Below are 13,169 nucleotides of genomic sequence, written 5' to 3'. Positions count from 1 at the left end.
AGTATGCAGCCTTCCTACCCCCCAGGAGGTGGGGGGCCCTGTCTTGCCAGCGGTGTTCACAATGCACCCCCTGATCCGAGAGCTAGGGGTGCCGAACACTTGGCATGAGCCCTCGGTGAAGTCAGATCTTCCTGACGCCGATTCCAATTAGCGCGTGCTGGTTGCTTCAGCTTGGAATTATAATTGGAAACATACGATTGGAAATGAAACTGAAGCACATACATCAAGTAAAGCTCGACAGATAAGACTGCTGATTAATGGATCTCTGTGACCGGGAGTGACGGATGGATAAGTAAATCTTCTGATGAATCACCACTAGGAGACTGTAGGTTTGGAACAAAGGGGGGGTGGAGGAAAAAACCCTTTTTTTCTTTGCATGAAGTGATATTAATAATCCTCTCCCCATCATCAGCAAAGTCATCATGCTGCAGTTCCAAAGCGTACTCTATTTCCATTCGGAACGCGTTGTAGTCCTGGGGCTTCCCCCCAAACTTGTGTACCAGTCCCGGTACCTTCCTTGCGATGGGGGTGGGTCTGACCTTGGCATCCTGAGTTCGCCGTTCGTCCAGCCGCGCCGTCAGGAGAGCCACATGCTGTTCCAAATCTCGGTTCCTCTCCACCAGATTTTGCACTCCAGCTGCTCGCTCCGTGGCACCGGCTTCTCCGGTTTGACTCATTATGCTGCCCTGCCTGTCGCTGTGCACAAGCAACGTCAGTGACTGACGGATTGCTGTAATGGTTTTAGGGGTTGCTCGTGTGTAAGTTACTGCCACTCTAGGCTAGGTTGCCTGGTTAAACCTTTTCTGTCTGGACAGCCATTCACTTCGTGGCTGTTCAGTCGCTAGCAGAATCCGTCAGTGGGCGTTTCTTGAACTTCTTTCAGCAAAGAAGTTCTTCGACGCAAAGTCTACGCCTACTTTCCCTGCGCGGAAGTCTTCTGCGCAGGGTGGGTGTGGGTAGCGGAGGACCCGTGCTCTCCCCGCTGGTCTCCGGCGAGGAGTCCTGGAGCCCCCTCGCCGATTCCCCCATCTGCCCCCCTTTATCCCTGGTGTTACGTTGATTTCCTTCCCCAGCCGATGAGTTGCCTCTCTCCCTGCTGGGCCCTTCTCCAGCATCGCTTGGGAGCCTTGCCTCCGCCTCTCACTCCGATGTCAGTTCCCTGACAGTAGGTAATCTCAGTCAAACTGTTTGGAACCATGTTGTTTATGAAGAAGTTTATTTTAATTCAGTAAAGATTTTATTCTTTAAAACTCTGCATTATTAATTTACGCTGCGCATCACTGAGTTTCTCACAAATGTACTGAGTTTCACGGGTATTTGTAACACTGTCCTATATCTCCCAATTAAATTTATTTGTTTAGCTTTATTTTGTCTCTTTAGCCCTTCTAGGAGCTGAGACTCTTTTCCTTCTTGTTACTCAGCAGACTTTCTTTTTAAAACGCTGACTCACGCATACCGATTTTTTCCCTTGCGTCATTTTCTCCACCAGCGTCAGGAAGGATTTCCTTAGCTCCCAAATTGTTATAACTCTCCCCTGTACCTCCTTATTCTTTTGCTTCTGTTCTGCTTTTTCTTTTGTTTTGGGGTGTGGGGGTTTAATCTTCAGCCTCGGAATGCTTTCCCGCTTCACCTTTCGGAGCCTGTGGCATCGCTTTGCAGGTCAGAATGGATCCTAGCATTTGTATCTTCAATCCTGCGTCCTTGCTGAACCTTGACAGGTCCGGTGTGCACACAGGAGAGACGCCTCTGAACACAGCCAGCCCCCCAGCACCGAGGATTTAACTCCTCGGGTTATAAGGTTCACTGTTGCCCTAGCGTAACCTCTTTTTGCCTCTCAAAGCTCAGGACCTCTCCAGAGAGTTGATCCTGCACTCCTTCAAATGGTGGCGGTAAAACTGGAAGTCCAGAGCCCATGACTTGAATATCCTGGGTCTTAGGTAGGAATAGGACTCATGTCGGAAGCCTTGGAAATCTTGGGCCAGGAAGTGCACACAACTCCCACCATTCCTGACTATTGGGTTAAGCTGTGTGGTGATGTTTTGAACTTCAGTCAACAAACACCCACGGCATGTAAAATTGAAGAGCTTTACATGCAGCTGGATGGTTCGGTGACTGGACTAGAAATTCCTGAATAGGGCAACACAAATTGTGCCAACCTGACCCATAAAATTGTTCTTGGTATTCTGATGGATATCACATCTACATGGAAGTCTGTGTTCTAATTGTGAAACAGTTCATCAACCAACCTACAACCGGCTGTGTATAGATACCACTGGTGGAGTTAAACAGCAGCAAATGCTGACAGTTTAGGCTCAGTGTTTGCGTCTCACTCTTTGGAACGGAGAAATGGAGCTTCTTCAGAGCCTGCTGCTGGGGTTGATTGGAGTTATAGGGATTCCTTTCCTGTCTCTTCTCTCCTGGGCGATTTACTATGATCTTTCCAAGAGTGAAATTCCACCTGGATTTGACAGTCCATTAAAGCTTCGAGGTCTTCACTGTCTTGCCATAATGGCATTCACTGCGGTAAGTTGGGGACTGGATGAGCCATTAGTTGAGCCAGCAGGTCCTTCTTATGTTCTTATGGGAAAGGTGATTAAGAAATGTATTATTATTATTATTATTAGATTTAATAATACGTATCTGTTGGCACCAGGCAAAAACATTTCTATATCTTTTAAAGGTGTTATTGGTTTGCTTTGTTCTTGCTTTCATTGTGTATTTTGCGTTTTTATCTTAATTTTTTTTGCTGTGAACCACCCTGAGATCATTTCATAAAGGGCAGTATATTTAATGAATAATAATAACAGTTTATATATTTAGATTATTCAAATACTGCTTAATCCAACATGCATAATGAATTCACTTGATGATGATGCGATGAAGATATTATCACATTCAACAAGGGCTTCCTTTCAGCCTATAGAAAGACACACATAGAGAGAAATAAATTATTCACACAAAGCCATGTTTTCTTTACAACATGGTTTCTTCAGCAACATTGCCTCATAGGCAAGCAAGGAGATTGTGGATTGTTTCTCCAAAGCTTAGCTTGTTTCCCAGCTTCTTTTGCCTCTGTATCTTGGTGGGTGTTTGGGTTGGGGTGACCAATTCTAAGCTGACCAATTGAAATTAATGGACTTGGCTAACATGTGCTCATTCATTTCCATGGGTCTACTTTAAATAGGACTTATTTGGATACCACCTATTGTGAATAGGTTGCAAATGTGGGCACTATTTTCATGAGACTTTTCCTTTGCCCAACAGGGGAAGTGTCTTGAACTGCTGGGTGTCTGCAGACAGGTTGCCGTTATCCGCTTCCTCCAGAATTTCTGGAATCCAAGAGCGGATCCCAGCCTCTCTGCCAAAGATCTGCATTTCGACGGGGTGCCTGTGAGGGTTTATCAGCCCAAAACACCATCTGCTGGCCCAAGGAAAGGATTTGTGTTCTTCCATGGAGGTGCTGGGATGGTTGGGAGCATCGGTAAGAGACTAAAGCTGTGAGCCTATGAACACTTACCTAGAGGCAAGCCCCATTGAACTCAAATAAGCCGATGTAGAATCCTAGAAATGGTGTGAAACCTCTATTGTCAAACCTCCAGTCAAAGAGAGTCCGCCACCTCCCAAGCGAGGCGGTTCCCTGTCAAACAACTCTTACCATCAGAAAGGTGTTCCTAATGTTTAGTTGGAATCTCCTTTCTGGGTAGAAGTGCTTCAGATATCATTGGAAGAGAGGTTTACAGGGCTGAAATACAAGAGTGTTGGTGGTAGTTCCTGAAGAGTCAAGGGGCACACATGTGCTTTGGATTTGCATTTGTTAAGTTATGGACATGGACCCTCTTGTTGTCATGGCTTCCCAGATCCTACGTCTCTAGTTGTCAATGGTCAGGGAACCGGGGAGCTGCACTCCAGCAAGCAGCCCCTGGGGGAGGGACAGATGCCCCCCACTGCTGATACTGACTCATTCCTTTCATAAAATTCATATAACACTTGATTTCATAGAACCTCAAATAGGTTCACAAATATGTATCTAATAGGTTGCTGTTCCTGATTGCTCTGCTTACCAACCCAGCCACCCTCCCACCCCTGGCCACCCCCTCATTTTCACCTGACCAAATCCCACACTCACCCACCACACCCACATGTGCTAATTTATACATAGCGATAATTAATACATAGGTCAACTTTCCGAAACCCGTAACCCGAAACTGGACCTCCGCCAGGTTTCCATCTCAGAAAACCAATCACAATTTTACAAGTTGGCAAATAGCAGTGCCACTTTCAGAAACACAAAGCAACAAACTCCTTATCAGAGTTCCCCAAATTGCCTGCCATCACGCCCGAAATTTCCCCATGCAGGTGAGCAGAGTGCTGTTGCAGCCAGGCTCTCTTTGTGGGCTTCCTGCTGACACCTGGTTGGCCTTGGGGAGAACACAAGGCTGGGCTGGCTGGGCCTTTGGCCTAATCCAGAATGGCTCTTTCCCATCTCTTAGGGACAATATGAGTGGTTGAGAGAACTGGACTTGCACCAGGTTTCGTCTCGCAAGACCAATTGCAATGTAACAGGTTGGCAGTTAACAAGTCCCATTCAGTAGCCTTCCATTGCAACAGCCTATGAAGCAGGAACTGTGGGAGGAAGGAAGGCTAGGATCAAGTTACACATGAAGAAATTGGGAGTCAGGATACTGGTGACACAACCTCTTGCAAGAGCTTGCTATTGCTACAGACATTCATATTTGGGGGAATAGGGGCACCTGTGCCCCTCCAAGATCTTGCTTCCTGGAATACAACTCCCATGCTCCCTCACTTCAACGGCTAGACAGATTTCTTCTAAGGTGGAATTTGGGAGTTTCTTACAACAAGTTTCTTTTTCCTGTTTTTCCTGTCTCTGAAAATTGCAATAGGTTTGCAAATATGAATACAAACGATAACATGTTAAGTAAATGAAAGCTTGCAATTCATGGATCTGTGTGTAATGATCTCAGGCAGACAAACAGCTCCGGTAAGAATTAATGAGCCTCTGGAAGATTTATGTGGCAAACACCTGTCATTCTCCGATACGACGTGCTCAGTCTGAGTTTCCGTTTCTCAGACAGCACAAAGGGAGACAAGATCCGGTCCTTCCCCTTTCCCCCTTACTTAGCATTTTCACATTCTCCTCCATCCTGCTGTGAGGAGAATTTGGGCATCCTCCCCTCCCCCCTCGCTGTGCAGCAAAGATTCCTCTGAGAGCTCTACTCTAGTAACCTCTTCCAGGGCATCTCCCCCCACATTCTGAAGCAGCAAACTGCCAGCCTTTGTTACTCTGCCAGGTGGAGATATTTTTTTTTGGGGGGGGAGGTTGTAATTTGATTCATTTTGTTTTTATATGGGAACCTATTTATTTTGCATCTTGTGAAGCAATATGTGAACCCAAAGTCAGTCTCTGACACTTACAACGCAGCACTCTAGCAATGGGATGTGCACGATGCATAAAAAGGCTTATGTCAGTGAATATTGCATGTACCAATATCTTATGTAAGGGAAGATTTCTTTGCAAAAATGTTCTTTTTAAGGCAAGATTGGAGGCAGCAGTGCTTCTGCCTAGCAGTTGCTGGAAACCCTGGGCAGGTAGAGAACGGAAGGTAAGTGTGGAAAAATGAGAAAGGATTCATACATTCCTGCCTGTGACTCCTGGGAGCTGCAGTCTTACAGCATGTAGAGCAGGGGTAGCCAACCTAAGGACTGTGGGCTGGATGTAGCCCAACCACCTTCTCAATCCGGCCCGTTGAAGGTCTGGGAATAAGCGTGTTTTTACATGAGTAGAATGTGTCCTTTTATTTAAAATGCATCTCTAGGTTATTTGTGGGGTCTGCCTGGTGTTTTTACAAGAGTAGGATGTGTGCTTTCATTTAAAATGTATCTCTGGGTTTTTTTTGTGGGGCATAGGAATTCATTAATCCCCCCCCCCCATATAATCTGGGCCACCACATGGTCTGTGGGATGGTGGACCGGCCCACGGCTGAAAAAGGTTGCTGACCCCTCATGTAGAGCAATGGAAGCCAAAGGTATCTTCCACATAATTGCTTTCCAATTTTGAATTTCCCTCCCAACTTGCTAGCATTCTACGAAGATGTCTGCAGCAAGATTGCCAAGGAGAGTGATTCAGTGGTTGTGTCTGTTGGGTAAGTAAACACAACCCCATGGCCTTTCATAGGGAAAGCGTGTAGGGGCCCAGCATGCTGCTGTATTTCAGGCTGGCATCCCTGGCCATATTCCCTGCAGGACAAAGAGGCTCCCCATGAAAGCTGTCAACATTCTGTTCTATGATTGAAAATCAGTGCTTCAGGTGCTTAAGACATGAACACGCTCGCTTCCGTGGGGGGACTATGAACTGGGCATAAGGCCTTGCACAGCACCCCTAACCAGGGCCTCCAGATCAGCCTCAACTTGGAGACCACCCAACCCAGATCCAGCCTGGAATCAATCCGGGAGTGGGGCTAATGTTCAGTTAGGGCTTTTAAACATATAATCAGGAAGAGACTGGGAAACGCCCCCTGCATCTAAACAGGAGGAGGAGGGAAAGTTGCAACTGGCAAATGGTCTTCCACCAGCTGGATGCAAGCCTGCAGGGTTCTGCTTCCCCAGCGTTCCCTACACTCTTTTGCTAGCTGGTAAAGTCAGTTTTTTAAGGGCATAAGCCAGCTGACTTTCACCTGCATTATATCTGCTATAACTGATCCAGCAGGCTCTTCTTTTAATTCTATGTGATCATGAATGTGTTTGGAAAAGATTCTGGAAGTTTACCTCTTTGCTTCTCTTTTATTCTGCAGCTACCGCCTGTCTCCTGAGCATCTTCCTCCCGCTCAGTACAAGGACTGCCTTGCTGCTACCATACACTTAATTCAAAATGCAGCTTCCCATGGGGTGGATCCTTCCAAGATCATCGTTAGTGGGGACAGTGCGGGGGGCAATTATGCTTGTATTGTTGCCCAGAAATTGGTGGAGAGATCAGACCTTCCAAAGCTACAAGCTCAAGTGCTCATCTATCCTAATACACAGGTTATGGACTTCAACCTGCCTTCCTATCAGCAGAACAGTTTAATGCCCATCCTGTTCCGGGAAAGTGTTGCTTACTTGGGATTGAAGTATATTGGAAAAGACACTTCTTTGTTAGGCCAGGTCCTGAAGGGCTCTCATGTGCCAGATTCAATGAGGCTGAAATATGGGAAGTGGGTGAGTCCAGACAACCTTCCACAGAGATTTAAGGGGAGAGGCTACAAACAAGTCCCACTTGCTCCTTATGAACCTGATGTCTATAGGCAATTGGAAGAGGCTTTAGTAGGCTATTCTTGCCTTTTTGCTGAGGACTCTGTCATCCAGAAGCTTCCTGAAACCCTAATTGTGAGCTGCGAGTACGACGTAGTACGAGACGATATACTGCTGTACAAGAAACGTCTGGAGGACAATGGGGTGAAAGTCAGCTGGTTCCATGTTGAGAACGGGTTTCATGGGTTGATAAACTTCTTCAAAGGATTCATCTTTGCATTCCCTGCTGCAGTTGAATTAATGGACAGCATCGTAGACTTTGTTAAAAACTTATGAGAGGAAATCCCTTGAATTTGTGAGTCATTCATAAAGAGGGGACAATCTGCCAACGTCAATTTCTGATAGTTTCTCATTTTTCCAATCTTCTTTTCAGTTCTTCACAATTCTGTAGAAATATGTGGTTCTTTGGGGCAGCGGGGAATTCCTCATGAAAATTCATCAGCAGTTTAATGTGAAATTCCCCTAAGAAACATGTTTACTTTGTATGGACTACAAGCAATTTGTTCTATTATATTGGTTTTCTATATTATATTCACTAATATATGCATTTTATGAACATTTCCTCTTCCATTTTCCTTTTAGTACACATTCGTTACCTGGAAATCTGCACTGCTAATGCTGTTCTAGGCTGAATCAACAGAATTATAGTGTCCGGATCAAGAGAAGTAATAGTTCCACTCCATTTTGCCTTGACCAGGAGAACTGTGTCCAGTTCTGGGCACTACAATTTAATTAGGATAATTGATAAGCTGAGGAAGGAGAATGGGCTGATCAAGGGTCTGGAAACCAGGGTGGCAGCAAACACTACACAAAAGTCAGTAGAGGCAATTAGAATAAGATCTATGATTTGATCAACTTTCGAAGATTCCTCTGCTTAAAAAATATATCAAAGGAAAGCCTCTTAGTTCACATATTTTATCGATTCTGTCATTTGTATTGATGTAAACCTCCAAAAGTGGGCCACCTTGGGCCACCAGAACTGCCTGGTGACTAATAGCATGGTCTTATGCTGCCCAAAATGGCCGGCTGTGGGGTTGTCATGGAGCTGCCTAAGTATTTTGGCCCTCAATGCCTCTCCTGGTGCATACCGTGCCCCTTTGTAGTACAAGAGCCCTCCTTTTTCCTCAACCCCCCCATTTCCCCCCTTTCCATCGCTGAACTTCCTAATTTAGTTGGAGCAAACTCATCGTGTCTGGTGAACCCAACCAGATTTTGCTCCCCTACCAGTGCTCCCTCACACAACCATCGGTCTTCTGGGAACATGGGCCTGGCCACAGGAGGTCCTTCCCATTCCATTTTCTGGAAAGTGCATCCGCCCTCACATTCCCCTCCCTCCAGGAACGTATTGTATCTCAAAGTGATACTGTGAGAATGTCTGCGACCACCGGACCTTTCTCTGGTTGAGCACACGCGCTGTCCGTCAGTATTCCAGGTTCTTGTGGTTCGTTCGGACCTGGATCTGGTACTGCGCCCCAATCAAAAAATGTCTCCACTGCCAAAAGGCTGCATAAATCGCCAGCAATTCTTTGTCATAAACAGTGTAATGTTGCTCTGACTTGCTCAGTTTCCTGGAGAAAAACGCACAAGGTCTGCAGTCCTCCCCTGACCCTTGTTGCAACAGTACTGCTCCGATGGCCCGGTCTGAAGCGTCCGTCTCCACTCTCAGTGACTTCCCAGGATCCACGTGCAGGAGCTGCTCCTCAGAGGCAAAAGCCTTCTTTAACATTTCAAAGGACTGCTGCGCTTCCTTGGTCCACGCAAACTTCTTCTTGCCGCTGAGACAATCCGTTATGGGTGCTGTCAAGTGAGCAAAGTTCTTGATGAACTTCCTGTAGAAGTTGTGGAAACCTAGGAACCTCTGCACATCCTTCTTTGTTTTGGGGCTCTTCCATTCCAGCACTGCTTTCACCTTCTCCGGGTCCATGGCCACCCCTTGTCTGACAGTCGGTACCCCAGGAACTCCACCTCTCGAGCATGGAATTAGCATTTCTCCAGCTTGACCTACAAATGATGCTTCTTCAATCTCTCTAGCACCTGCCTGACATCTTTCACGTGCTGTGCTTCATTTTCAGAGAAGATCAAAAGGTCATCCAAAAAGGCCACGCAATTCTTGTACAGCAGGGGCCCCAACACGTGGTGCATAAAGGCTTGAAAGCAGGCGGATCTCGATTGCAAATCCAAATGGCATGACGAGATACTCAAACGCCCTCAGGGGAGTGAACATGGTCGTCTTCCATTCGTCCCCCTCTCTCACTCTAATCAGATTGTACGCTCCCCTTAGGTCCAGTTTGACAAAAAAATTCCCCTGCCTCGCACGCGTCAAAACATCGTCAATTCTGGGCATGGGAAAGGCTACGGGTTCAGTTACCTTGTTCAAGAGGCGATAATCCACTACAAGGCGATGCTGATTCGTCGTTTTCTTGTCCACAAAGAATACTGGGCCCCCCCTACTGCCTTCGATTCCCTTATTGAAACCCCTCTTTAAGTTCTTGTCAATTAACTGCCTCAACTCTTGCACCTCCTGGTCGGACATGGAATACAGCTTACCCACCGGCAACTGGGCCCCCGAAAGCAGGTTGATTTGGCAGTCATAGGGCCTGTGGGGGGGGCAGCTTGTCAGCCTCTCTCTTGCTGAATACCTCCTTCAAATCTTCATATTGTGGTGGCACGCACCCCTTCTCCTCCAGAGTCACCCCAGCAACCCTGGCCATAGTCATTCTTGGTTCCTTTCCCCCCAGGCAGTGTTCCAAGCAGTGAGCCGACCCAAAGGCGAGGGAACGTTGATGCCACAACATCACTGGGTCATGGAGTGCCAACCAACTCATTCCTAGTATGATGGGGGGTCCTGCCAGTGTGGCCACATGAAAGGCAATGGTTTCCGCATGCCTAGAAACCCTCATCCTCATCGGGGGTGTCTGGTGTGTCACCCCCCCCCCGTAGCTCCCTGCCATCAATGGTGGTCACTTGCAAGGGGAAATCCGTATTTTCAATGACATATTTCCCTGACTTCCCCACACCTCCCCTTCTTATATTCCAATTCAAATTGTTAGTTCAACAAGTTCTTATCCCCAATTTTTAACCTTTTTATATTTAGTTCATTTTAAAGAAAAAACCAATTTTAACTTATAAACATCCATATTTATACATCAGTACTCATTCTTAAAACCTTTTTCTAAAGTCGACCCAAATTCCCTTCCACGAATTCCCCAATTTTCTTACTAATAACAAAACAAAATTAAAAACAAACAAAAACAAATTATAGTTATACACCCTTTGGATTCCCAAACCCCACCACCCCCTTTCCTGGTTTTGATCCCCAACAGATGTCCATCAGTCTTAATCTACTATCAGCCTGGAGACCTCACATCCGAGGCTCTTAATTCTCTCTCAATTCCTCTCTGCCGGTTTTTTTGATAGTCTTTAGTATTAAACACCAGATCTCGGAGAAGCTCTGTCCCCATAAAGTCCATGTTTCTTCCAGCCAGACCTCCATACTTAAAAGTGGAGCCCAAATCTTGTTTCTTACTCCTTTTAAGTCCAATTGTCCCGAAAGCTCCAACTTCCACCTTGATCAAATTTGTAATCCATAGGTCTTCAGATCTCCACATAAGGAGATCTCTCCATTCTTCAATCTCCAATTCAACCCAGATTTTCATCATCCAGTAATTGTTTTCCTTTGTAACCATCATGTCAGACCTCTGGCTCGATTTAACCATCATTTCAGGCCTCTGGCTCTCCTTTGTCATCTGCAAAATTACAGCTCCTCCTTCCTTTTCTTCAGAAACAACATATGTCTCCTTCTCCACACTCTCAAAACTCTCAAGTTTCTCTTTTTGTCCGGCTGCATGGGCTTCCTGAGTCAAATCCTTATCAAATTCAATGATATTATTTACTGTTAAGTTCAGAGTTGCAACATTTGTAGCCAAAACATCCATTTGGCCTTGTAACTTTCCCAAGAGAACGAAAGCTCTGTCCAGCCCAGCTTGAATTTTCCTTCCTCCAGCCATTCTTGTAATGTCCCAAATCCCCCTCTAGAGGGATTTTGGTAACTTAGTATTCTTTCCAGTTCAAATCCAAAAGTCAAGTTAGTTTGTGTCAGTTCTTCCTTGTTTTCAACAAAATATAACCAAATTGCAACAAATATCTCCAGCAGAGGCAGCAGAAACAAAGTTCTCTTTTTCCTTCTTGACAGCTAATTTTGACAGCTGTCAAACTCTTCTATATCTCCTCAACAGGCTCTCTCACAGATCACTCCCGGGTCCGGGGGGGGGGTGGCACTTCAGCTCTCAAAATTAGCTCTTATCCTCCGATACGGTTATTTATGCTTATACTGCCAAATCGTGAAATTAATATCTTTTACCCAATAAAAAAGAAGAAATTCTCTCGACCTTAGTTAACTAGTCCTTGCTTTAAATTGTTTACAAGATGGGGAGGCGGACTTCCTGTTTGCACCTTCCCCGATCGTGCCAGATTCAACAAAAAAAAAATTTCCTTTACAAGTCCAATTTCCGTACTACTCACGGGTTGTTACTTTTAGAGTCCAATTGTTCACAAGAAGAAGTCAGCGCTCTCCGACCATGGCATGCGGCTTCACTCCGCAGGAGGAGCAGTCGACTCTCAGCACCGTGCCGCTCACCCCGTCCCCCGCTCCGAAGCCTTTAAAAAGGCTCCTTCGCAGGTCGGGGGGGCGCAAATGGTGCCCGCCGAGTCACCAGGTTCACAGGCTTCTGCGCCTGTGATTTCTGAGGGTTCCTGTGTCGCCGCAGCGGCCAGACCCAGCTCCTGCGCAGCCGATTCCCTCCAGAGCTCGGAGGGAATCCGCCATTAGCCGATCGCGCTAACCCGGAAGTCCACCTTTTGGCTGCTTTCCAGTCCCTCCCCTCTTTCTTTCTGAACTCACCGGTGTTTGAAAACTCGCGTGCGCAGGCTCCATCAATTTCCATTGGCTCTGCTGCCGGCAGACTGTAGGAAGTCCCTGTAGGCATCTCAGGAATGCGGTTGCCGTGGAACCGCTCTCCTCTGGCCTCCCTCCTTTCCTGAGCCCATGCTTCCTGCCATACTCCAATCGCTAACGCCATTTTAGTTAGCTCATTCATGGACTGTGGGCAGGGGGCTCTGGATAATTCATCCTTTACTTTCGGATTGAAACGTGCCTCAAACAAAACAAAACAAAAAGGAAAGGGTTCTGACCTCCCTTTGTCTCTTCAGCCTGGTCCTCGGACCCTTGTCTGCATAAAAGAGTCCATGAGAATATCCTTGCAGTTTTAGTCATAAAAGTCTTTGTGCAAAACACGACTGAATAACTATACACACCAGGACCAACCAACCAACCAACCCAAACGCCAGCCTCAGCACAAACTAACATTTCTCACTTATATATACAACTTGGTGCAGACCGCTGAGTCATGCTGACCCAGCTTTATTCGCATTAAAGAAACAGAGGCCATTTTAGCCATGACACCCCTTCTGTTTCTTAAATGCGAAAAACCCCAACAGAAACAATACATACATTATACATACATTAAACCCAGTTTTGTCATCAATTCATTATGACATGTTGCTGGCAAAGGCTTGGTAAACAAATCAGCAATATTATCTTGTGATTGACAATACTCCAGTTTGATCACCCCATTCTGTACACAATCTCTCACATTCGCATGACGGATAGCAATATGTTTTGATGCGGATTTCATTATTTCTGAGCCCGCTAATGCAATGCACGATTGACTATCTTCATACACTTGGATAGGCAAGTCTACTTTACAATCTAGATCTTTTAGTATCTGTATAAACCACATGATTTCGTTGCATGCTAGCGATAGGCTCCCATATTCTGCCTCACAGGATGAGGTTGCAACAAATCC

General features: G+C 46.1%; 1 protein-coding gene across 1 annotated transcript; it reads left to right on the top strand.

Moving 5' to 3' along the window:
* Nucleotides 1-1,892: 1,892 nt before the first annotated feature.
* LOC310755136 (arylacetamide deacetylase-like 3) lies at nt 1,893-7,813 on the top strand. The gene is made up of 4 exons (XM_083631823.1): nt 1,893-2,523; nt 3,265-3,481; nt 6,098-6,161; nt 6,810-7,813. Exons 1-4 carry the CDS (start codon nt 2,347-2,349, stop codon nt 7,579-7,581), a joined length of 1,230 nt encoding a protein of 409 aa, XP_083487949.1. The 5' UTR covers nt 1,893-2,346; the 3' UTR covers nt 7,582-7,813.
* The last annotated feature ends 5,356 nt before the right edge of the window (nt 7,814-13,169 follow it).

The sequence above is a fragment of the Podarcis filfolensis genome (assembly GCF_964270895.1).
Source record: "Podarcis filfolensis genome assembly, contig: HAP1_SCAFFOLD_453, whole genome shotgun sequence".
In the NCBI taxonomy this organism is placed as follows: domain Eukaryota; kingdom Metazoa; phylum Chordata; class Lepidosauria; order Squamata; family Lacertidae; genus Podarcis; species Podarcis filfolensis.
Note: the sequence above shows the minus strand (reverse complement) of the source record. Positions and strands in the feature narration are given on the sequence as shown.